The sequence below is a fragment of the Electrophorus electricus genome, chromosome 5, assembly GCF_041902795.1.
Source record: "Electrophorus electricus isolate QZ-2024a chromosome 5, ASM4190279v1, whole genome shotgun sequence".
In the NCBI taxonomy this organism is placed as follows: Eukaryota; Metazoa; Chordata; class Actinopteri; order Gymnotiformes; family Gymnotidae; genus Electrophorus; species Electrophorus electricus.
This window is the reverse complement of record NC_137501.1, coordinates 7,205,001-7,222,241: the sequence shown is the minus strand read 5'-3', so window position 1 is coordinate 7,222,241 and position 17,241 is coordinate 7,205,001. Positions and strand designations below refer to the sequence as shown.

The 17,241-nt window shown below is 46.6% G+C and overlaps 1 protein-coding gene across 19 annotated transcripts in view; it reads right to left on the bottom strand.

Annotated features, from left to right (window-relative positions):
* Positions 1 to 3,321: 3,321 nt before the first annotated feature.
* Positions 3,322 to 17,241, bottom strand: part of mef2cb (myocyte enhancer factor 2cb) — a 66,436-nt gene continuing 52,516 nt past the window's right edge. For 10 of the 19 annotated variants that reach the window (XM_081714053.1, XM_081714056.1, XM_081714059.1 and 7 more), the window contains 6 exons: positions 15,117 to 15,285; positions 14,306 to 14,380; positions 8,801 to 8,973; positions 7,557 to 7,686; positions 6,902 to 7,037; positions 3,322 to 6,567 (listed from right to left, as the gene is read on the bottom strand). In XM_081714053.1, the coding sequence (XP_081570179.1) occupies positions 6,201 to 6,567; positions 6,902 to 7,037; positions 7,557 to 7,686; positions 8,801 to 8,973; positions 14,306 to 14,380; positions 15,117 to 15,285 (1,050 nt within the window). In that variant the 3' untranslated portion in view covers positions 3,322 to 6,200. The remainder of the gene's footprint in view (positions 6,568 to 6,901; positions 7,038 to 7,556; positions 7,687 to 8,800; positions 8,974 to 14,305; positions 14,381 to 15,116; positions 15,286 to 17,241) is intronic. The other 9 variants (XM_081714058.1, XM_035529719.2, XM_035529723.2 and 6 more) reach the window with 3 other exon arrangements.

Below are 17,241 nucleotides of genomic sequence, written 5' to 3'. Positions count from 1 at the left end.
GTGTGTGTGAGTATGTGTATGTATATGGGTGTGCATGGGTGTGTGTGTGTGTACGTGTGTGTGTGTGAGTATGTGTATTTGTATGGGTGTGCACGTGTGTGTGTGTGTGTGTGTGTGTGTGTGTGTGTGTGTGTGTGTGTGTGTGTGTGTGAGTATGTGTATGTGTATGGGTGTGCATGGGTGTGTGTGTGTGAGTATGTGTATGTGTATGGGTGTGCATGGGTGTGTGTGTGTGTGTGAGAGTATGTGTGTGTGTGTGTGTGTGTGTGTGTGTGTGTGATATCCTGTTTGAGGATGTATACTACATTATTAATAATGTAATGGAATGGCCTTATGGAGGATGTGGAGCACAAGTGATGGAAATGACACTGATGAAGTTCCCAAACAGGTTCTCTTCATTCATTAATTTCCAATAATTACAATTACAGAGCAGAATCACAAATCTCAGAACCACCTCCTGCTCTTTCCCATTGTATTCCTATAGTTAAACTATTCACATTTGAAATTTGAAAGTCCTTAAATTTTTAGTCGGACATTTTGATCTCTGTTTATGGGTACATACAATGTACCCATGTTAAATGTTGAAATACTGGTAAGGAATAGTATCCATGTAAAAAAAACATCTCCAGTAAACCCTTCTGATAGGTTTCAATAAGAATCCATTCAGAATTCTTCACAAAAGTATTATTTTAATCTGTGCTGCTGAGTTTAGTATTACTGTAGCATGTGTTTGCTAATCTAGTAGTAATGTATAACAAAGAGATGACAAACACATTTTAACACAAGAACCTCATTTATACCTTGGAGGTAAATGAATCTGTCTAAATTATGTATTTCAAATCCTGTTATACATTTTTTTCACTGTAATGTGTGAACAAAACGACCAATATAAACAAGTTAAGAATATGATAGAATATATTTTATAAACATGTACTCTTACTATATCCAGGTTTATTTTTAGTCACATTTCACCACTGCTCTTCGCACTGAAACCTTCTTCATTAGGTTTCTGCAGTTTAACTTGCAGCATTAGATGGGAATGAGATTCAACTAATATTTCCATATATGGCCTTACTTCATAAGCACACTGATGATTCAGGGCCCAGATATGGGGGGTGGGGGGGTGGGGGGTTTAGGACGATCAGGGTTTGTGACTGACAGCAGCCCTAAAAATTTCTTAGAACATTAGGTACTTTTTTTTTCTACTGGGGCCAAATGTGATATCTTTTCCTGGGGCCCAAAATCGGGGCCCCTGCTTACAAGCTTAAAGCATCTCTCAAAGTGGAGCTGAGTGTGGCAGCACTGACGAGTTCAGCCGTCGATATCTCAGTGGGAATATACCACACAAGCAGAATAAAGCACTAGCTCATGTTTTCTATGGCTTCACCCTTATATGGGAGAGAGAGAGAGAGAGAGAGAGAGAGAGAGAGAGAGAGAGAGAGAGTTTATGCTTAGCTAACAAAACAGAGGGAACATACGTTTTAAAACAGTATTTACTGGAACGTAGCTGTCACGGAAATTCTAGCGCACTTGTACTCAAAACAGACATTTTTTGGTGCAGTGTCAGAATGGAATTGGCAGTTGTACTATTTTCACAGAATTAAACTATTCTAAAATGACCAATATTTCATTTATTTCATTGATCAAACTTTATGTGAATAGTAATTCCTGTGTAAAATCAGCTTTTGGTTTTCTTTCATATTAACCTATTAAATAGGCTTTGGTTTTCTGTATATCACTTTCTTGATCAATATACTCTGACTTAAAGTCAGATGCATTACGGAGCCGCACAGGACTTCGTTCAGTGATTAGGCCTGCTCTTGATGTGTTCTACTTGTTAAATAGGACTTGACTTATTATATAATGCTCAAAGTTCACACGAAAAACGAAGTGGCGTATCTTTATTTAATGTGATGCATAAAACAATGCCTTACAGATTTCTGTGGAGAACAGCCTTGCCTAAACCGACATTACTCCTCACACAGTGTCAAACAGGTCTATTTTTCGGCTTATGTGATGAAATCATCTTAACACTGCTTATTAACATCCTTAAAGCCAGGGTCAGGCACACAACAGGCATCTTCTCCCCCTGGCCTGCCCCTACGGTGCCCACACACGAGGCAGCATGTGGGTGGGCCAGCGGCGGACCAAGGGCCTGTGGAGGAGCTTTGCAGAGCCCCTGTGTGGTCCTCGACCGCAGCATCAGGCTGAAGCAGCACAGCTGGGCGCCTCCACATCACGCCTCTTTGCAACGACCATTTCTGACTGGTCCGAGGTCAGTTCCGTGTTTTTATTTTAACGGTTAAGGTCAGGGTTATCGTAAGCACGACTGGTCCCCGGTCAGCAGACGAAGGTGACTCCCCACTGAGGCCTGTGGCGCTCCACATCCTGCTCACTCAGGCGGGGAGCGAGAACACACTCGCTCCGCGCGCTGATGAGGGAAAATTAGAGAAACGTGTTAATACGTGTTTTTCCCCCTGCTCCCTGAGCCGTTCTGAGGTTATTTGAGAGATATTAAAAGCAGTGAAGCATTGCCAGGAGAAACCCAGCACTGAATGTCAAACCACAAGCGTTCACACAGATCAGCATTTGTAGGTTAAAGTCCACGTCCACGCTGCAAAAGTATTGTTATTTTGGAGTGTATGATATTTTCGTACGTTTAATACATTTAGGAAATTCGTCTATAAACATCACCTATATAAAATCTGCAAATCTGCAAATTTCTATTTTGAGCACTCTGTGAGCTGCCTGGTACCAAATTTAGCGGTTTTCTTATTCCTACAACCTAAACTGAAACAGCGTGTGTGTGTGTGTGTGTTTGGTATATATATGTGAAAAATATTTTAAAAATAAAATATATAATGTAAGATTTGTAATGTAACAATATATAACAATGTAACAATATGAAGCAATTGTATACATTTGTAAAGTAGTGTAGATACCTTTGAAATAAAGCCAATATTCTGCAATTTAATCTCCTAGATACTGTTTCATTTCATATTCAGTGTGCTCCAATACCACAGAACTGTCTGGTTCTCACGTTTTAAAGGGGTCCAAGCACAGCAAACAGCTCCTCACTGTTCTGTAAGAAGAGTTTCTGAGTATTTAATGTAAGGTTCTAGATGATCATTTGTTCTCTGTTCCATCTCCAGACTCTGTAATCTTTGATTTGGTCCATCCTTTCACACTGAGCTATGTGACATTTGTACAACAGCACGTTTGTTTTGCTTTCTGCTAGTGTGTGTTTGAACAAGGCTGCGAAGAGAGAGAGACATTCAATACACAGTGAAGGCAATTAAAAGCACACCAGGGCACCAGGGGTAACTAAGAAAGCCAGTAACTTTACTGAATTCTCTGCAAAATACAAATACCTTTTTGAATCCCAGCAGGAGAAACGTTTTTTTTTTTTAATCCATACATTAATTTTTCACTACATACAGCTGAATCAAGTCCCTTGAGATACAGAGATGTTTTTTTTTAATTTAATGACATCTTGTCTTCAAGTGGCGACAAAGTCCAGCTTATGCCGCTGAAAACCTTTCTCCTGGTTAAAAAAAGAAATGAAAAGGACAAAAGAAGGTTCAGCCTTACCCATGGCAGGTTTATATAAGCTACATTTGCATTTGTTACTACAGATTTTTTTTCAACGTTTTTTGTTATTTGATTTTTTTTTTTGATGGAAACTTTTTTTTTAAGAAAAAGAACAGCAAACCAAAAAGAGTGAACCAGGGAGTCGTACGTGGACATTAAGTGAGATTTATAGAACAAACAATGGCATAATATTTCACAATACTGTACATTTGTTGGCTTTTCTCTCTTTCCCATTTTTCTCTACCCCATTCCTTATCACAATTGGCTGTATGGTAATCTGAGGTACTGAAAGGGGACATGAGGTACCAGTATTATTGTAAATTACACAAAGCAAAACAACCGATTAAGAAATACAGCTTTCTCCAACCCAAAGAAAATGCAATATAATAAAGCCAAAACAAACACTGCTCCATGTCTTTGGTAGAAAAGATATCAACAAATGTCCAATCTCTAAACCACACAAAGCATGTGGTAAAAATTACATCATCTCCAGAGATCTCACCATGATCAGAAGAAAAGTGTGTGTGTTTGTGTGAATTGAAAAGAACAAAATGATACAAATGAACTAAACACACATAACCAAAGGGTTCACAAAACCAGCCTTGTTGAAACTACGAATCCATGAAAGCACAAAATAATCGAGAAACTTCACTTACTTCTCATGCTTTTCAAATCTTTCAGTGCAATGTCAATTCAAGTGAAACTGTCAATTAGTTTTACGAGTTTGAGTTCCATCTGCTGTGGTGTGCAGAAAGCTTGTGCTTCTTCAGAACCGAAGCACAGATCTGGAGAAATATCTTGTGCTCACTGAAAGTTACATATAAATATAAGCAGGCAGACAATTGGTTAAGAAACTAGTAAGAAATTCAATATTCTACCATATTCAAATGTTTGTCAAGAATTCCATTTTTATTACTTGACAAGCGCAAAAACGGGATTGGGATTAGAGCTGTTCTTACTTCAGGGGATTAACAATCTGCACCTGAGTGACATCACGCCATTACTATGCCAAGAGGCGGGTCTGTCCCAAACTAAATATTCATGAGCATCGCTGTGTGAATAATTTAAGCTAAATCGAAAGTTCTGGCTGAGCTGCCCCTGAAAGATTCTTTATGGAGCAAAATGAAAGAATGAAAATGACAGAACAAACATGTGCAACTGTACTTATGAAACCTCACACTGAAAAAGAAAATGCTATGACCATAATTATTATCATATATATTTATATATTAGAAAGCTATACACAAGCATGTTAATTTCACAGATTTTTTTTAAAAAGAATCTTAATATTATTATTCAATATAATTAGAAATACACGTTTGAAAACAAACAAACAAACAAACAAAAAACTCTACAAAATGAAAACAAAAACAAAACAAAAACAAAAAACCCCCAAAACAATCTGTTGAGCAAAGCACGGGTTCGTGGCTTAGGTTTGAAAAGCCCAAAATGACTCGCTCTTGTACAACTAACGGTCTTCATATAAGCAAAGCTATCAAAACACATTCTGGCTTATAGAAACTACAAAAAGCCACAAAAATGCTTTGCATTGTATTCCTTTTATATGAAAATATAAGCAAGTGTATCATACAATTGTTTCTTTTTTTTCTTTTCTTTTTTTTAAATACTGAACATTTAAAGCAAGTCCTAAGTTTTTTTTAATTTCATCAGAATAAACTAACATGGCTCTTATTTTAAGGTATGGTCCTTCATCTACTCACTGCTATTCAGTCCTGCTATTACCACTCCCCTTTCTTCAACAGAGGAGCTTGATTCATCATATGTTTTTAAATACTCCTTCTCCTTGACTCAAACCTAAGGGGCTTGTATACCTGTACAATCCTTCAAAAAAATCTTGCATAAAAGCTTTCATTTGCGTTAAATTTGCAACGTCTGGCAACCTCGACCCGCCCCACCCCCTTGTCCCTGCCTGATCTCTATGTACAATACGTTGAACCTGCAACATGACATTGTCAATCATAGCATACATTTAGCAAGGGACCACTCTGAAGAGAGCGGTGACAAAAATGATTCTGTACACATAGTATTGGAGGAACAACCCAAGTGCTAGCCTGTCAACTCCGTCACGCCCTTCGGCTGAGCTTCTCCCATGGCTGAATATCACTGAAGAAAGCTTTAAGTACTTTTACAAAAAAATCAAGAGTACCTGACTTTTGTTGCTATGCATATATGTACACCTACACACGTGTACATATATATGCATATATGGTAAATTCTCGAAAAGTCAAATCCACACACAGCGCAGGTTATGCATAGTAACCTCGTCTGCAAAAACCCCTTTCTCAACCCTTATATTAGCCCCTCCCTTTCTTTACTTTCCCAACACCCATCAAATCGCATTATTATATATATCAGACACACTCTTCAAAAAAGAGAACAGGGTCCTTACAGCTGAATTTTAGAAGACGCCTTTTCCCTGTATCATGCGGCTGACAGAACGTGGGGGGGTGGGGGGCGGAGTCAGCGGCTTGTCATGAAAGCCAAATCTAGAGAGAGTGTGTGAATGGCGTGACGGCACGTAACATCGCATGAGTGGGCCAAGCTCAAGGGGGGGAGGGGCTGTTAAGGTGACTGGGGGGTGTGGCTTATCATGTGGCCCAGCCCTCAGACAGGCGGACGCGCTTGACAGACGGGCTGTCGCGCTCGTCCAGCCCGGGGCGGCCCATTCCAAGGGGTGAGTGGAAGTCGGGCCGATGCTCGTCGCGGTCGCTGCCCTCGTGCGAGCTGCCGCAGCTGCTGAGGCTGTCGGCGGGCGAGCGGCCCGAGTCCTGCCGCGCCTGCGGGGGCGGGCCCTGGTGCTGCTGCTGGTGAGAGGGGGGCGGGGCGTACCCGGCGGGCGTGGCGCTGCTGGAGCGGTCTCTAGGAGGAGAAACAGGTTCGGACTTGATGTGCAGGCTTTGAGTAGAGGGCAGGGAGAGATTTGAACCCTGACATAAGTGAGTGCTAGTGCAATTTCTGTAGGAAGGAAAGGAGACGAAGGGGGGTTACAGAACATGACGAGTGCCCACGCACTCACGTGCATACACACAAAAATCACTGACTGTTTACTCTAGATACTAAACAGTATTGACCATTCAGGTCTAAGAAAAATGTTTAAAGCCCAAATCAGGAGTTGTCACGGTTTGCGGGCACTGCGCCGAAACAATGTTTGCAGAGCCTCTGCTTCCTGATGGGGGCTTTAAGCTACAGCTGGCAACGCGGAACCACTGGCGAGAGGAGAGCGAAGGCCAGGCGGCGGGCGGGCCGGGTGCGGTGTGCTGCGTGGGGCGGGTGCCGTGCTGCCACTTACCCCAGCTGGCCGAGGGTGGAGTGCGGTATGCCCTGGAGGTGCTGCTGCTGCCAGCCGCTCATGGAGCCAAGGTGCAGGCTGCTGCCACTGTTGAAGCCGGATATGGAGGACAGGTCGGCGCTACTCAGTGAGTACTCTGGGGGGGGCACGAAAGGGATGAGGTCAGAGACGAGGGAGGGATTTGCTGAGAAGGTTGTGTACAGTTCAACAGTTGAAACTGGCAAGGTAATATTCATCTCTGAATGTCACTTCACTGTGTAGTTCCTTATGGACATGTAAAACTGTGTGATGTACGCTGTGTATATATATTCATTCACTCGTGTTTCTATAGGTATACTAGAAAGTGAATCCTTTTCCTCTGTATTCCAGGCCATTGTATCTGAAGTGAAACAATGGCTGGGATTTTAAAGTGTCAGCTTTAACTGAACGCGTTCATTCTGTGAACCATACTGGAAGCCTTTTTATGAAGCTGCTCAACTACTTATAGGCTGTTCTGCACATAGTAAGTGCAAATTTGAGATTTTTGCACACGTGGCATGAAATTCAGTGTTTTTGGTTGCTGGGACGTTCTTATAGAATTCTCACAGCAGGTGAAGAGTTTCACTTCAGTTCAGTGTGCGACCTAAAAAGAAGTCACTTCCACGGTTCTACGTACCAGTACCGTACGAGGTGGAGATGGCTGATGGGTAACCGCCCATACCCTGGCCGGGAAGGGTTGGCGTGGCCACCGAAACCACAGGGGTGGCCAGTGATTGCGCAGACTGGGAGTTGTTTATTCTCTGGTTCTGCAGTAGAAGGAAGAAGAGGGACAAGGAGGTGGTCAGAGGCGACAGACATTGCCTGGAGCGAGCGAGCACGCTCTGTTCTTCACGAACGGCGAGGTAGCAAACGAACTTGCAGGGAGAAATGAAATCGCTCGGCGCGTGGCGCCGCTGAACTCTCGCAACCTATCATTTGCAGTCCCTGGCACAGCGCATGGTCGCTATAGTAACCCATATGGTCTCCAAGGCAACGGAATCAGCAACAACAGGGGGTGGGGTGCTTTTTTTTGTTGCTTTTTTTGGTCTATTTTTGAATTCTTTTTGGCTGCAGTGATGACTGATGAGGTAGAAATACACCCGCGTCCCTCTGTGGGTTGAGAGGAGCTGGCATGGAGTCCAAGCGGAGATGGAGGGGTCAAACCGGTTTGGTGGCTGGCAGCGGGACAGACGGAAGCGTGTTGACTGGAAGTGGCCACTAGGAGTCACTCTGGTTCCTTGTTAAATGATGACATTTGTGGTTCAGGATGGGTGTTTAGTATTTGGTAAGGTACCACTTGACAACAATTAACTATGGGGCTTTTGTTGATGGAGATCTACAAGGTGAGTGAATCCTTGCTTAGCACATACACTACACATCACCAATATAACATCTTCAGAGTGGAGAGGCTGAATCTCACTCTAGTAATATATAATGGCTGTTGGAGGATGATAGATGGCCTTTATGTCTATTAGTCTATGTCACTGGCTTGAGTGACAGTCCCACTTACCAATAGAAGGTCAACATCCTCAGACTGATGGCAGTAAAGAGGGGAGGGTGATAAATTCAGAATTAGTGTCATTGGCTAAGGGAGGTGCTTGGTTAAGCTGCATGCCGAACAGATAAAACGAGAGAGAACTGCTGAGAATGAGTATTGGAAAACAAGGTGGATAAGGGGATTTCTCGTAGTCTCTGTTAAAGCTAGCAGACTAATTCCAAAGCTCATGAGGAGTGAAAAAATTACTGAGAAGAGAAGAGAAGGGAAGAGAAGGGATGGCAAGGGAACTTGGAGTAAAAAACCTGAAGACAAAAAAATTGGAAGAGACAGAATAGCAGACGTGTCCATGGCGCAGGAGGTGAGGAAGGCTGAGGAAGACTTACGATGGAGGGCATGTTGTTTTTGGCCCCGGGCGGGATGAGCACACGCAGGTCAGGCTTGCGGCTGCCCATTCCCAGGTTCATGGGCGGGGGAGACTTGGCCTGCATGTTCTTGTTCATGCCCCCCGAGGACACTAGCAAGCCAGGAGAATTACGGTGGTTTCCGTAGCCGTTTCCTAAAGAGGAGAGAGGAGAAAGAGGGAGGGAGGGAGAGAGAGAGAGAGAGAGAGGGTCAGACACTGCAATGCACTGCCAATTACAGTACATCAAGCTTTCAGTATACCACCACTTTTCTCCAAGCCTCATTTGACTTGCACCCTTCAACCGATATGCTGCATTTTCCAAGTCATCTACTACAAAGCTTCCATTCAGCCCCCATGCTTCGCTTTCTCGCCTGGGACCCCTCTCGCCACGCGCGGCCGTCGGAGATAAGTCCGGGCCGTTCCATCTCTCGGCGCGAACGCAAGCCTTCGCCGGCCGGGCTCCGCCAGAGCAGGCGGCCGCGCCAGCGAGGTGTGACCCCTTGGTGACCGTCGCGCTCCTGCTTGGCTCAGAAAAGCGCAGAGAATCGTCTCTCTCAGCACGCGCGGCCCCTTTTTGGCCCCCCAGTCGAACAAACCCTTGCCAGCAAGGGGAGATGACAGAAGTTTGCAGATTTGTCCTTGTGATCTGGCTTGGATTTTTCATACCAGCAGTATATACATCAGCTCGGGGCTTAAGAATCACAGCGGGGCCGTTAACGGGGAAATAAATGACACGTGGTGCGGTGATATAATAAGTGATTCACCACGAATGCTTATTTCTGATTGTGGTCTAACTAATAAAAGTGTGAGGGCTACAGTCATCTGTTAGTCTACTGCAGACACACTCAAGCTTCTTTCAGCGTCTGAATGCTGACTTTTGTTTAGCAGATCCAGGTTAAACAGGTTCAGGTGCCCCTGAGGTCTGGCTGCATCCGCCACATTCTACACAGAGACTGGGATGGCGGCCCGGTGCCTTTCTGTTCTGTACAAACCCTGTCACCTCGACTCAGCAGGCAAATAACCCAACCCATCAGCTATCTTTAGAGAAGTCAAGAGATGAGTGTGTGCGTGTGTGTGTGTGGGGGGGGGGGTATAGAGAGAGAGGAGAGAGAGAGAGAGAGAGAAAGAGAGGGAGGGGGAGAGAGAGAGATTGAGAGAGGAGTCTTGCTCGTTCCTGCTGTGGGTTTTCAGAGGCAGGTGTTTGGTGAATAGAGGAGACTGAGGAGACTTGTTAACCCTTGGTGCTCATTGGCTGAGTCTGTGCCGTTTTCAGTTTTCAAACAAATATTATGGCTTTCTGAGCAATCCGATGGTCAAAATGAAAACAGGTAATACATGCCAAAAGTAAATGCGCTTTGCAAGCACAGTGGACGATATTACATTCGAAAGGTAGTAAATGTACTGAGCTCGTGATGGGCTTAGGTAGAATCCTGATTGAACCATCAACAAATGGAGTAACCTCTCTAAACACCAGCCCAAAAGTGCAGTCTGAGGAATACAGACTTGGTTGTCAGCATACAAGAAGCAGCCTTGATTGAAATTCTCAGAGAAGAGGCAAAATAACCTACGATATTCACAGCTAACAAAGATAAGTCAGCGGACCATTTCTCTCAGTAAACACCGAACACGTACTGCAGCATGACTTCACAGATTGTCTTTCCGGATTGCAAATTCCACGATTCCCCCGACTCGAGACCTCTGACTTTTAGGATGGAAGACTGTCGCTGTCACTTCCTGCTGTCGAGTGAGCGAACCCCCATGAATGTCAGAACCTGTGTACTCTCAAACGCAGATGGGGCCGTCATCTGGCAGTCATCTGGAGATAAGCTCATGTTCACCCATCCGGCGACAACTCAGGGACGGGTAGCCGGCGTTCCTGCTCCGCGCCCGGCTCGGCGGCTACGCCGGCCCCGGAGGGGGTACGTGACAGTGTGAGAGAGACAGGCCTGGTGTCTTTGGTTCCCCCCCATATCCCGCTGTCTTTCTTTGAGATTCCGAATGTGAAGCCTGCCACCACTTAAAAGAAGGACAGGAATTACATGCTAGGACTAAATGAACTTCCTAATCATACGCTTGAGGGGCAGGACGAGAGGCAGATGTTGTCCTCAGCGACTGTGCCGCGGCGATCCCCCTTTAATTTGAAGGCGACGGTTTTTTGTTTTGAAATGAGAAGTCTCGCAAATGCACGATTTGTATGATTTGGGGAGAATGACGTGGGGGTCCGGGGGGGGGGGGGGGGTGAGGCAGGCTGGGAACCAGGAGATGGTGAGGGGCGCGTGAGCGTATGTGTGTCTCAGTGTGTGTGTGTGTGTGTGTGTGTGTGTGCATGCGCATGCCATTTGCAGTGATGTATTTCTTGCCGTCTCTTCATACACAGTGAAGTATAGGCTGTGAGCAGCTGGTTCTGGGACTCTTCTGAACACTTGAAGGCTCAACAACCACAGATCATTGTTGAGGATCCAGAGTAGAGGGGAAGGCGGGGGGGGAGAAAGAGGGGGGGAAATCATTCCCCCTCAAAAACAGATTTATTCTCCCTAACTATTTTTTATCCTAACCCAAAAAACTAGGCAGCTGATTCAGATTTCGAAGGCGACTTCCACATTTCGGAAATCTCAGGTATAAAGCGATGCATTTCGTCCTCGCTCTGTTGTATACCATATGAATTTGGAGTCTTTTGAAAGCTAAGACATTCGAAATAAAAAAAAACACGTGTAGTTCCTCTGACTGTCAGAGTGCCCTGTTCTTTGAGTGTGCTCTCGGTTCTGCTCTGGTAGCCATGGAGACACAGCGGATTTCATAATGCGCAGGAGATTAAAATTAAGGACAACTATTACACAAAGCAATCATATAACATTTATGAACCATGCCAATTAGACTACCCTCTAAATACTCTGAGTATTGTGATAAATCTGTTACTGGTGGTTTTCCACTAGAAGTGACAATTCACAGCTAAAGCCAATAATCACGAGAGAAAATCTTATATAAAGATTGTGCACGTACAGGCGTGACGATGAGGAACATTATTGCGGGCAATGTGTTACTGCACAACAGATTTCATAGTTGAAAAATAGGCAGTGGGTGTAAAGAAAAAAACAACAAAAAAACACTGTGAGGTCTAAGCCACTGATTCTATTTAACCCTTCTGATGAACAGTAAAGATATCCACAGTCCAATGCCAATAACCATTCTTAATTCCTCCCAGTTTAAAAACCAGGACTTACTTTAGCTCGGGTGAAGGATCAGAGTTGAACACTGGCTGACTATGTGAGACCAGTCTCACCAAAATGCAACACGCTGTCCTTCAAACTGTTCTGTTGCTCGGTGACTGTCTGACAGGCCTTCCTCTCTTTCTCTGTCTGTCTCTCTCTCTGTCTGTCTGTCTCTGTCTGTCTCGCTCTCTCTCTTTTACTGCTTCAGCTTGTCCTCTCCCATCTCACCCATAATGGGGAAGTACTAAAAATGTCAGCTGCCCAGACACCAGTGCGCTCTCCACCCGCTCAAACAGCCTGATGTGTTCGCGTGATAAAGAATGCGGGGCTATTTCTGGGCCTTCGCAGAAGAGGCCTGACTGTAAACACGCATGGCTCTTCTTTCTGGGGAAGGGGCAGTGGCGCTCGTCTGCCCGCGCGATCACAGGTTCCTCGCCACGGTCTAACAGCCACGCCGGGTTGCGCTCCCCGCGAGCGCCGAGCTGAAGTTTCCGGCCGCGATCCGGGTCAGCTGGCCAAAACGGTGCCCGCGTGCTCGTGTCCACCCATCGGAAGCGCAATACCTGAGCCGCTATTTGGAGAGTGGGAGCAGGTTGTCAGCGGGCTGCATTGCGGAAGCGTCCCCGGGATCTCGGGCGTGTCGGACTGACTGGCGACACGCCCCAGGAGCGTACGCACATGTGCTGTGTGCCACGGCTCAGACAAGCGGTGGCTGAGAATGTTGCATCCGTTTGATGCATAAAGAACAAGCTCCAGAATGGAAAATCATGTCTCGATAAAGACAGTGTGGGCTGAAGGCTGGGGCACGAGACGTTGTGCCTTTTCCCAAATGAGCTGTGATGAAGACTCTCGCAGCAGTCTTTGTCTGCTGTTATGGCATTTTAGTGGCTCGGGGTGTCTTCGACTCAACTGCGATTTTTAAACAGCTGGCTCACAGCAACGCAGAAAACCTCAGCCGTGACTAAGAGCAAAGAGGCGGAAAAAAGGAACCGTGATTAACACCACGTCCCTTGCGTCTTGGGCCATGAATCTGGAGGAGGCTTGAATGGGCCGCTTTAGAGCGTCCTGCGTGACTCTCCCCGGTCCTCGTTTCCGATCGGACGGCCTGCGCTGGAGCCACACTGTGTCCCTCTGTTGTGCCTCGCCGAGACACAATGGCTGCGTTTGAGCCTGGACAGAAGGGTCACGGCCATGTGTGGCACTTTTGTATGAGGGGGCAGTGGGGAGAGGGGACAGACATGGAGACCTCAGCCTCACACCCTTGTCCTGTGGCCCCCGGGGCCACTGTTGGGCCAGACGAGGTTACCCAGCTGTGCAGGAGGCGAGCCCCATGCCAGTTTCCAAGAAGCTACTGTCCTGATTTTTATATAGAAGCCACGCTTCCTTGGTGACCACTGATGAGTGGTTCAGAGAGACAGACACACACACATACACACACACACACACACACACACACACACACGTGCATACATAAGCCGTCTCTGAGGCAACCACAAGTCAAAGCCCCAGTCTGTGTCCGCATGCACTATAACTTTCCCTTTCAAGTGGATTACACTCACACACACACACACACACACACACACACACCAAACTATTTATGGGCTAACAAAAAAAAAAGCTTTCAAATACACACTTGCGCTCCAAACATATGCTAGCAGTTATCCTATTTGAGAATTAAAGTGTCCCAGCAGGCCCGATGAAGTGCATGCTACGAGTGTTGCCATGTTGTGACTGGATCAGATGCTGAGAGGGACAGCAGATGAACACAACAAGCAACACTGCTGTCTGGCCCCTTATAGAAGACGACTGGCATTTCTGAAGCGCGTTTCGGAGGGTGACGTGCTTGGGAGGGTTCTGGAAAAAAACACTGCGTATTTGCAAGACTTGACTAAGCCCGCGATGACACACCCCAGTGAAATGTTTCTGTAGCGACGCAAACACAAAGCCTCATGCCTGGGCTTCTTTATCGCCACTGTTATTATTAACATGTGAAGTATTGAAACTGGCTGTTATTAACTTACTTTAATGTTCATTACACAGTATTTACTATGTATAACAAAGGAAAGACAGTTTCAGTTCTTCTGGTTGACTTGGTCTTCTTGTTAAATTTACATTATTGTCCTGCCGTCACGCTGAAGACTTAAAATGAACATTACTGACTGTCGATCTGCAAGAGAAGGGGTGTGTGTGCAGCCCTGGCCTACCTAAATCTATTAAGGCTGGAAAGAGAGAGTGAACTGTTAGTGAATAAGAGGTGTGAATAAGAGGGGACATACTGTAGTAGGTGGGGATGCCATCCTTACCAGCACTGGTGCCAGGGCCCGTGGTGAGATCGGCCCCCATCAGACCACCTACAACAGAGAGAGAGAGAGAGAGAGAAAGAGAGAGAGAGAGAGAGAGAGAGAGAGAGAGAGAGAGAGAGAGAGAGAGGGAGGAATAGTGAGAGTGACAGGTACAAAGGGAGAGAGGAGGAGATGTTTCGATCACCTCATGGCGCCTGACATCAGCGTCCTAACACAAAACCCTCCTGCGAACCCGTCACGTCATTCGTTAGACTCATCTCGGCCGTGACCATCTCCTGCCTCCCCCGCCAGCTCCGCCCCATGGGACGGAGCGAGCTGGGCCTGCCGCAAGGAGGAATGGGGACCGGCGTGCCAGAGTGAGCATGGGATGACATGCGCTCTGAAATTTGGGCGGCAGGAGGTGCCGGAGGGGTGGTGCGGTGGTGCCGATGGAGCGCGGAGGCATGGGAAAGGGCAGAGGTGATGGGGACAGGCGGAGGGGGTTTGGGGCAGCCATGAGCTGAGAGGCCGGGCCTCGGCGTCCAAGACGAATGACACGCTTTTATTTTTAAGTCAGCGATGTGGTAGCTGTGGTCGGGCAGAGCTCATGCTTCGACAGCAGCCCAAGTGCATCAGCAGGGCGTGGCCGTTAATCGCGGTATGGGTGAGGGGGGCCATCTGGGGCTGCGTGAGTGAGCGGCACCACCAGCAAGCGCACCAGGAACGCAGGCGCGGCAGGACGGGGCCAGGGCGGCTCTGGAATGGCTGTAGTTCTGGGAGGGGGATGACGGCGTGCCTGGGTTACCTGCACTTGGAGGTCTGTGTGTGACTCCGGGGGACATGCTGTTCCTCTGTAGGCTGTGGTGGGCCAATGGGACCAGGTTATGGTTGCCTAGGGAACCACCAGGGTGGCTGTAGATCTGATTGCTCACTGGGATGGACACAGGCATCTCATAGTTGGAGGGGGGCACGGCCTGATGGGAAAGAGAGGCCAAACATGCAGAGGTCTAAAGGTTAGGACAAGAACTATGGCTATGTTCAAAGCACTACAGACACAGGAAACTGCAGAAAACAGAGAACAGAAGAGGAAGTGGTTTTTTTCAATGAAACCTTTCAAATACAAAATCAGCACACACAACAGAATAATTACATTCGTGGCGCTAATCCAAGCTGTGTTAATGCAACCTGTATGAAATGTCCTTTTACATATGACAACTTGAACTGGGTTGGAAAGAATATTGTCCGTCTCTAGCCACTGTCGCCTAACAAGTTCCGAATCAATAGGCAGGACTGAAAGAGAGAAGGCGCGCAAGAGAGACAGACAGAGAGAGAGAGAGAGAGAGAGAGAGAGAGAGAGAGAGAGAGAGAGAGAGAGAGAGAGAGATCTGATCTCTCGTTTACCATGTCACTCCAGGAGAGAGGCTTAACCTTGAGGACCAGTAGCAAGTGAGCTCTTCCTCCTCTATGTTGTGTTTCGTAAGGAGAAAATAGCCCCTTAATTGCAGCCATGTGTCCTAAGGGTCCCTAAGTGCTCATCTGGGGGAGCATCAGGAGGCAGAAACCAGAGACGGGTGCCCCGCGTCCCTCTCTCCCTCTCTCCCTCTCTCTCGCTTTCTCTCTCTCTCCCTCTTTCCCCCTCTCACTCCCTGCCCACAAGGCCAGAGCAATCACTTGCTCTGAGCTGGGCAAATATTTTCATTCGGCGCTGAAGGTCTCCGGGACCGAGGGCTCCCCTCTCCCTGGTGTGTTCCGTTTGCTTTCCTTCCCTTGCTCACACCCCCTCCTCCATCCAAGGTGCACCCTACCCTATTTTGCTGCAAAAACTCCAAAAGAGTGCTTCACGTTTTTAGCCTTACGAATAACCCCTTTTGTTTAGCTGCTAAATTTATCGACCGCACCCTCAGTCCCTGTCACTTCTCCTCGTCTGACTTTTCTAGGTTTCTGGCTGCTTGGTGTCAGGTTTCTTCCCCCTCTCCCTTCCTCTCTCTCCGCATCTCTCCGCGCCTCTGCTGGAGGTGGCTGTTTGCCTGGTGCTGTCTCTCGTCTGTGCCGCTGCACCAGGTAGCTTGGGAAGTGCGCCTCGGGCCTGCGACGGCCTCCGTGCCCCTGACCACACCCGAGACCGCCTCCCCCTTATGTGTGGTGGAATTTAAAGCTTAAATTAAAAAGCATTAAAATAGCTTTGACAGTTCAGTGTGTCCTTATTAGATATCAAAACGGTCGTGTTTCATACATTGGAGTGCTACGTCATATCCTTCAATGGCTCTTTGAGAGTGTTAATTTCACATGAAACAAGCTATCGCATAACATGAGCTCGCTTTAGAATTGCTATGTGTCTTGCGGTGTGTGTGTGTGTGTGTCTTAAGACGCGTGTGCGTATGTGTGCCTGTCTAGGCGAGTGTTGTACTGTTTGTGCAGTGCTGTTTTTATGCTGAGTTATTTCAGACACACATGCACTTTCAACTAATACACTGAGAGGTTGAAAGAAACCCATGCAAACTGTCTACCAGGCCAGACTGCATTGCACTTTACCATGGACCAAAACTGAACGGCATCTGAGCTTAAAAAACACCTTTGGCAAAATGGTATAATTAGATCACTGTCCACTGCAGTGCAGGATATCTGTATGCACTGCATGTACATGTTGACAACATACACAAATAAGTTTGCGAATAGGGAGTTTCTTTTCATCCCGAACTTTTATGGGTAATCTTTCAGGAGTAAAACTTTTAGGACTGGGCATGTCAAACAAAACAAAACGAAACAAAAAGTTTTCAGAAGACAAATCATCTACAGAGTTCGATAAGCAACAGAAAATGCCAGCTGTCAGTGGGCACAGTTAGCAGCATGCTAGCATTCTTTGTCCGGGCCTCCACCCCAAGCCTCCGGCCGTCCCGGGACGTCAGTTAGTACAGCGCTAGAGCGACGGC